The 7,863-nt window shown below is 54.3% G+C and overlaps 2 protein-coding genes across 4 annotated transcripts in view; both read left to right on the top strand.

Moving 5' to 3' along the window:
- Positions 1 to 3,916, top strand: part of CADM3 (cell adhesion molecule 3) — a 32,014-nt gene extending 28,098 nt beyond the window's left edge. For both annotated transcript variants that reach the window (XM_032260774.1, XM_032260773.1), the window contains 2 exons: positions 369 to 494; positions 1,418 to 3,916. In XM_032260774.1, the coding sequence (XP_032116665.1) occupies positions 369 to 494; positions 1,418 to 1,536 (245 nt within the window). In that variant the 3' untranslated portion in view covers positions 1,537 to 3,916. The remainder of the gene's footprint in view (positions 1 to 368; positions 495 to 1,417) is intronic.
- Positions 3,917 to 4,010: 94 nt separating this feature from the next.
- On the top strand, positions 4,011 to 6,991 carry ACKR1 (atypical chemokine receptor 1 (Duffy blood group)). 2 transcript variants are annotated; one of them, XM_032260775.1, is made up of 3 exons: positions 4,011 to 4,153; positions 5,400 to 5,479; positions 5,952 to 6,991. In XM_032260775.1, the coding sequence occupies exons 2-3, from the start codon at positions 5,459 to 5,461 to the stop codon at positions 6,939 to 6,941; spliced, it is 1,011 nt and encodes a 336-aa protein (XP_032116666.1). In that variant the 5' UTR covers positions 4,011 to 4,153; positions 5,400 to 5,458; the 3' UTR covers positions 6,942 to 6,991. The 2 variants fall into 2 exon arrangements, with proteins under 2 accessions (XP_032116666.1, XP_032116667.1); XM_032260776.1 differs by having other exon boundaries at positions 5,405 to 5,479.
- Positions 6,992 to 7,863: the final 872 nt, after the last annotated feature.

Genomic DNA, 7,863 nt, shown 5'->3' on the forward strand with positions numbered 1-7,863 from the left:
AGGGAGGGAGGGAAGGAAGGGGGAGGAAGGGAGGGAGGGAAGGAAGGGGGAGGAAGGGAGGGAGGGAAGGAGGGAAGGAGAGGCATTAAAGTAATGATCTTTGACCAAGGTCAAGCTTCAGTGCCAAGATCTCAACTTAGATGGCTAGGTATGGGCAGATTTATTTATCTATTCATTAACCCATCAGGTTGTTTTAACAAATACTATAATCTACTGTGGGCATATAAGCACACAGTAAGGCACGATGAATGAGGCTGCTCCATTTTCCTGATGTTAGTGCCTGTTAGTAAGGCTATTCCTGGCCACATTGGAATGCTGTAGGATAAGGGCTCTCCCCACATCTGACTGTGTGTTGCCCTTTCCTCCAGACCCCAGTCCGGTGCCCTCCTCCTCCAGCACCTACCACGCCATCATCGGCGGGATCGTGGCTTTCATTGTCTTCCTGCTACTCATCATGCTCATCTTCCTTGGCCACTACTTGATCCGGCACAAAGGTCAGAGGCACAGGGAGAGCATCAGCAGAACCTGGGAGGGGCAGGGAGGCCAATCAGAGGCGGGCAGGATGAGAAGCCGACAGTGGAAAGGGCCTTCGGAGACTTGTCAGCCCTTTGGAGTGTTTAGCGAAGAAAAAACGAAGCCAGCCCTATCATTGCCAACCCTGTGATAGCTGAGCACCACCAACCCAGCAGTAAAGCCTGATCACTTGGGGATTGGCCAAGTGAAGTCAAACCTTCCCACTCAGTCAGCGGTTGCTCCCATGCTGCTCTACCTCCAGGTCTCCTGCTGCAAGACAGACAACTCCTGAAACTGCAGCCCCATCTCATTGCTTCCTGCACTTTCTTCCTTTCTATCTGTTTAACTTCATTTTCTTTCTCCTTTGATCTCATTGCCTTTCTTTTCTCTCCCCGCTTTTCCTACCTTCTCTCCTTTATCCATGCCTTCTCTCTACTCTCCTCCCATGTTCTTCCTCTCAGACTTCTGGCTCTGCTATTAATTCTAGCCTGGAGCCCGACTCCATAGGCTGGTCATACATGAGCCAGATCTCAATTGCCTTGCTCATGAAGCTGGCATAGCAATTCCCCCCCCCATCAAATTGTCTGAACACGCACAGGCATACACACACGCGCGCGCGCGCGCGCGCGCACACACACACACGCACATGCTCACACTTCTCTTTCTTGCTTTGTATTATAGATGAGATTCTACTTAGGGGCAGGATTCATTATTCATGGAGGGTGTGGTCAGGTGAGGGATGTGGGAAGCAAAATGGGAATTAGGTAAGGTGGAGGCAAAGAGAGCTATTGGCAAGAGAAAAATTACTTGAGCAGTGCGTGAGTGGGTGGGTGGGAAAGTGGGCAGGGTGGACTCAGAAGTTGGGAAGCTGCTCCTGAGAGGGGAAGCCTCTGTCTCTACACAGGAACCTACCTGACACACGAGGCAAAAGGCTCCGACGATGCCCCAGATGCGGACACGGCCATCATCAATGCAGAAGGCGGGCAGTCGGGAGGGGACGACAAGAAGGAATATTTCATCTAGGGGCACCCACCCACTTCCTGTGCCCCCCAGGGGCCCCGTGGGGACTGCTGGGGCCGTCATCAACCCGGACTTGTACAGAGCGACCCCAGGGCCGCCCCTCCCGCTTGCTCCCCAGCCCACCCACCCCCTGTACAGAATGTCTGCTTTGGGTGCGGTTTTGTACTTGGTTTGGAATGGGGAGGGAGGAGGGCGGGGGGGAGGGGAGGGTTGCCCTCAGCCCTTTCCGTGGCTTCTCTGCATTTGGGTTATTATTATTTTTGTAACAATCCCAAATCAAATCTGTCTCCAGGCTGGAGAGGCGGGAGCCCTGGGGTGAGAAAAGCAAAAAAAACAAACACAAAACACAACCCTGGAGTGTTAGGGGGAGAGTGAAGGTAGAGGGGTGAGGGAGGGGTAAGGGGCAGGGCTGCTTTGGAGCTGGGGGCTCTCACCACCCGCCTTTCATCCTCTACAACAGAGCAGCTTCCCAGACTTCTCCAGAAATCGTGGGATGGGAGGGTTGTCGGCAAGGGCTGGGCGTGGCTTTTCCTTTGCTAGCCACACACCTAAGCACTACGGACATGGAGGCAGGTGCTACCCTGACCCCTGTCTTCCATAGCAATGGGAAAGTGATGAGTAGGGGAGCCCTGGGGAGATGTGACCGCAGAAGGCAATGCAGCCATGCAGGGACCTAGGCCTTCAACCTGGGGAGGACGCAGGTCCCTGTAAGGAAGAGTAGATTTGGGGAGGAAGGATGGAGGTGGACTGTGGCCCCATTTTCCCACAAATGAACACAGCCGGGCCCTTTCCATAGGAACCGCCCTTGGGGATAGCAGAGTGTGGCTGCCCCTCCTTGCTCCAGCAGTGGTGGGAGAGGCACTGCTCTCGGGCCTGAACCGCCCCTGCTTCCCTGCGCTGAGGGGCCCCTCACTCTTACGCAAGACTCTGGATTGTTGCTCAGCAACTACTCCTCCCACCTTGGCCACCCTGTGTCCCCTTCCTGGTCCCAACATCAGCCCTTAGTCCTTCCTCCCCCAGCAGCCAGGCAGACATAACAACAAATCTACTAAAAGGAGCTTCACTGCACTGAGCTGTTTCCTGCCCAAACTAAGGGAATAATGTGAACTGCGTGCATGTGTGTGGTGTGTGTAGTGTGTATACATGTGTGTATGTGTGTGCATGTGCGTCTGAGTGAGTGAGAGGCAGAGCAAGGGATTGAGGAGGAGGGCCAAGAGCCAGGGGTCCTGGGCAGGTGGACAGGGCTGTGGGACATGTTGGGGGAGGCTTTGGGAATGGGGTCTTCCTAGTAAGGGTTCATGCCTCAGCTGGGAGGTTGTTTCATGCTGGTATTCCCTCTGCCACCCCTGATGCCCATCCGTCTTGGAGAAAGGAGTCCTTGGGTGTGTGTTTGCCCAGCTGTCCATTCCATCTCTCCCTGAAACACAGCATTCAGCCCTTCCCTGGATTTCCCTCTTCTGAGCCATGGAGTCAGTGCCACAGCCTTTGCTATGCACCCCTCAGGCCTCTCCTTGGCATTGACCCTGGAATGACCTACCACCACCTGTTTTTCCCACAGTCTGTACCCAGTGAATTGAGGGCTGGGTCCCCACCCCTCCTTTTGGTTTCCTGTCTTCCTTCTCACGGCCCCAGCTGATTGCCATGGAAATGAGGTTCCTGGTCCTCCCTGTCCTGGCTGGACTGCCCCGCCTCAGCTCCAGGATGCCCTTGGCATCGCTCCCACCCTCCGCCAGCTTTTCCTCCGTGCTCTGACAACGGGCATGCAAAAAGGGGCAGCTGCAATCTGGCAGGTCTGCCCACCCCCTTTCAGTTCAGGTACTACCGTTGTGAATCTTCCAGCTGCTGGTTAGGGCCCTGGGCACCACAGGCAGCCCCTCACCTAAGCCAGGGCCTACTCCTCTTACAACAGCAAGGGAGCCTGGGGCCCCAGGCCTGCTGAGCTTCTTGTCTCCCAGCACCTGCTTTTGGGAAAATGACTTTTCCTCTTCGAGCTGAACCACCCTGTCCATATTACACAGAAGCCATATTTGTACGGGGGGGTGGGAGGGAGAGGGGCTGTTGTGCTGTGTGTGTCTGTCCAGGGAGCGGGGGGTGGGGGAAGGGAGCAGGGAGGGGACCGTGTATCTTTATAATCTTTCTAACTCTCCTGTGCTAATCTCAGAGGGGCCACCCTCAATATATCTGGATTATCCGTGTCATTCGGCTGCCTCCTTTCTGCTCCTCTTGCTGCTGCTGGGATGTGTGTATGTGAGGACTGTTCTTCCCCTAACCCTCGCACATGGTGCCTGGTGCCTCAAAAGGTGGTGTATCCCTTGCCAGGCCACTCTCAAGGATATCTATGTACGGCAACAATATAGCTCTCCAAGGGAGAGAAGTGTGTTCACCTCCTTTTGCTAAGCCCTTCCTTTCCGGAGAGTGTCTTGGGGGGCATCTGACTGCTTCCCCCCACCCTCTGCCAGGCATTGCTGGAGAATATTGAGACGGCGATGGAGGCACCATCACCCCCACCCCGGAGAGCATCACTAGACACCACCAGACTAAATTCACTTTCCAGCCCGTTCATGTCGAACCCGAAACTTGAGCGAGTGACTTGGGAGAAAAGGGGGGAAATCTCTATGAGGTACCCATCCCTCTGCACCTTGGGTCTGAGGTGCTTTGCCCCCCAGGAAGCCCTACATGAATGGGACAGAAGGGCCTTGACAGCTTTGGGATTGAAGCAGCCAATGCTGTCTTGGACAAATGCAACAGCCCTTTCTATCTCATTGCTCTGATTTGGGCACTCCATGGCTCACCACTCCCTACATCCCTGCTATGTCTTCCCAGCTGAGGAAATAAATGCAAAGAGGGGTGATGAAACAGTGGAGATCCTGGGGAAGCAGCTGAGGGGGGCAGGCAGTGGGGAGGGGCCACTAAAAAGAAGTGACATGGGCTTAGGAGACTCCGCCTGCCTGCAGGGTAGATGCCCTTTCTCTCTGCTTGCCAGCTCTGACCCTCGATAAGAAACTTCACATATTGCTAAGATGCCTGGCCAGCGAAGCAGTTCCACAGACTTTATGTAGAAATTTGAAAAGAGATCACCCTGTGGGCAACAGTCCCATTTTAAAATATGCTGTCCCATTGTCCCCTAGAGCCTACTTCAACTTGTCAGACCATGTATTCCACTTCGTATGCACTGCGCTAATAGGTGGCTAGGCAAACACGCAATAGCTCCCTGAGATGGCTTCATCATGCAGCCTCAACAGCCACCCCAACCCTCCCGCCCTCACACTGAAACACCCAGACCTAGAGATAGCCAGACACACAGCAGATGAGCCCCTCACATACAGATATGTGCCCAGTGATACACAGCAGATGTACACAGAGATCGATGCACACAAAGAGCCCATGCCCACCCGCACGCACCCCTCAGGCTAAACAGATTCAACCACTACCACCCTTTCTCCCAAACACATGGCTTTTGAACTGCCTTTCCTTGGATCAGGTTCAAGGGAATGGAGGAGCAGTGAGAGTCAGCTGCCCTTCCACTCCAATTTCCCAGCACCTCCCTTATCTCTGCCTCACAAGTCACCCAGCCCCACTCTTTTCCTTCCTTGTGCTTGAAGAATCTTTATTTGCTGGAAAGCCCCCTGGTTTCTCAACCTCCCTTTCCACTTCGGTAAAATGCCCACTTTCTGGTCCCCACCTTTTTCCTGAGTGTAGTCCTGACCGGTCAAATCCAACCTCAAAACAGGAAACCCTGAGGCCAGTGCCCCCCAATAGGCCTGAGGCTTGTGCAGGCAGTGGGCGTGGGGTAAGACTTCCTGATGCCCCCTGTCCCTGCCCGGAGCCTGGTGGCCCTCATTAGTCCTTGGCTCTTATCTTGGAAGCACAGGCGCTGACAGCCGTCCCAGCCCTTCTGTCTGCCGGCCCTGAACCAAACGGTGCCATGGGGAACTGTCTGCACCAGGTGAGTATGGGACCAGGCCCCAGAGTCCCTTACCCCCATGCCCCTCATTTCCCCTGTGATTTGCCCCTCAGTGTTTATATCTCTTCCTTTTCCTCCTTATTTTTTCTCCCTTCCCTCTTTCTCCTCTTCCTTTAAAGTCTTTCTCCTTCTTCCTACACTAGCCTCCTAGCTCCTTCTTGTGACCTCCCTTTGCCTTTGACTCAGTTCCATCCTGGGCCCCTCGTGCCTTCCCTTCTGACCTTGCACTGCTCCGACATCCCCAGCTGCCCTGGCTTCCCCACGACTGTTCCTGCTCCAGCTCCTCAGGCTCCCAGCTTTGTCCTTTTCCACTGTCCGCATTGGCTCCGACTCCTGCAGAGAGTTCTCCCACCCGACCTTCCTCTTTCCTCTCTGCCCTCCCCTCCCACCTGCCCCTCAGTTCCCAGGAGACTCTCTGGGGTAACTGATGGCCTCCTCTGCGTATGTCCTCCAGGCGGAGCTCTCCCCCTCAACTGAGAACTCAAGTCAGCTGAACTTGGAAGATTTATGGGATTTTCCCTATAATGGGAATGATTCCTTCCCAGAGATCAACTACGATGCCAGCTTGGAAGCAGCTGCCCCCTGCTACTCCTGTAACCTGCTCGACGACTCCTCACTGCCCTTCTTCATCCTCGCCAGTGTCCTGGGCATCCTAGCTAGCAGCACTGTCCTCTTCATGCTTTTTAGACCTGTCTTTCGCTGGCAGCTCTGCCCTGGCTGGCCTGTCCTGGCACAGCTGGCTGTGGGCAGTGCCCTCTTCAGCATTGTGGTGCCCATCTTGGCACCAGGGCTAGGTAACACCCGCAGCTCCGCCCTGTGTAGCCTGGGCTACTGCGTCTGGTATGGCTCAGCCTTTGCCCAGGCTCTGCTGCTAGGGTGCCATGCCTCCTTGGGCCCCAAACTGGGTGCAGGCCAGGTCCCAGGCCTTACCCTGGGGCTCACTGTGGGACTTTGGGGAGCTGCTGCCCTGCTGACAGTGCCTATCACCTTGGCCAGTGGCGCTTCTGATGGACTCTGCACCCCGATATATAGCACGGAGCTGAAGGCTTTGCAGGCCACACACACTGTCGCCTGTTTTGCCATCTTTGTCTTGTTGCCATTGGGTTTGTTTGGAGCCAAGGGGGTGAAGAAGGCGTTGGGTATGGGGCCAGGCCCCTGGATGACTATCTTGTGGATCTGGTTTATTTTCTGGTGGCCTCATGGGGTGGTTCTGGGACTGGATTTCCTGGTGAGGTCCAAGCTGTTGCTATTGCCAACATGTCTGGCCCAGCAGGTACTGGACCTGCTGCTGAACCTGGCAGAAGCCCTGACAATTGTACACTGTGTGGCTACGCCCCTGCTCCTGGCCCTGTTCTGCCACCAGGCCACCCGCACCCTCTTGCCCTCCCTGCCCCTCCCTGAAAGATGGTCTTCTCCTGTGGACACCCTTGGAAGCAAATCTTAGTTCTCTTCCCACCTGTCAACCTGAATTAAAGTCTACACTGCTTTTGTGAAGCGGGTGGTTTCTTATTTTGTCTGGGGAGAAGAAGGAGAGTGGAGAGAGAGACATTTTATGTCAGACTTTCTTGCCAGTGTCTGTTTCTATAGCTGGCCTGGGGAGAAGCTGAATGATAAATAAACACCCTCAGGGCACACAGATGTTCTCTTGAGGTGTGGGGTCACTGCCATCTCAAGGGAGAAGAGAAACCAGAACATGAGGGGGGGCAGTTAAACCGAAAAACCCAGAAGGGATGGCTTTGCTGGTAATGGAGGAAAAGCTCTTCCAGGAAGCAAATGGAACAGAAATCAAAACAGAGATAAACAGGGAAGAGTGATGACAAAGCCCAGAGCAACACCACCTCCTCCTCCCCATCTGACCTGCCCAGCCTCTCTCTGTCTCCTGTCTCCTGCCTGGCTTTGTTTAGAGATCGGTGGTGGTGGGGAAGGTGAAAGAAGCATCCCAGGGGATGTCACTCAGTTCGGGGAACATCTCAAGATAATTTTAATAGCCACTTCCTGGGAGTCATCTCTCCCAGGTTCCCCAGCATGACCCAAATGTGTGCATGCATGTGTGTGTGTGCGTGTGTGTGCGCACGTGTGTGCATACATCTGCTTCTCGATCTGTTAGAACCTACCTTTATGTTAGATGTATTCATATAATAACGTAGGTCCACCCACGAGATTGCATCTCTGTCAGCACCTGAACTACCCACACCTGTGTGTGTACACTGACTTTTCTCAGGACCCAACCCCCCACTCAATTCTGCACCCATCCCTGTTTCCAGGATATAGAGTCAGGATTTATGACTCACTCCTTACCCAAATGAGTTTTCCTTACCCTGGTTTTTAAGCCTCGTCTTTTCTGTGTAGGATGTGTGGAGGAAGAA

This window comes from Sapajus apella, unplaced genomic scaffold, assembly GCF_009761245.1.
Source record: "Sapajus apella isolate SASKATOON/1434 unplaced genomic scaffold, GSC_monkey_1.0 scaffold119, whole genome shotgun sequence".
Classification (NCBI taxonomy): domain Eukaryota; kingdom Metazoa; phylum Chordata; class Mammalia; order Primates; family Cebidae; genus Sapajus; species Sapajus apella.

Excerpts from the sequence above, each read along its gene's own strand:
- ACKR1 (XM_032260775.1), top strand. The coding sequence starts at position 5,459 with ATGGGGAACTGTCTGCACCAG. Across the intron at positions 5,480-5,951 it reads TGGGGAACTGTCTGCACCAG|GCGGAGCTCTCCCCCTCAAC; the intron begins GTGAGTATGGGA and ends TATGTCCTCCAG.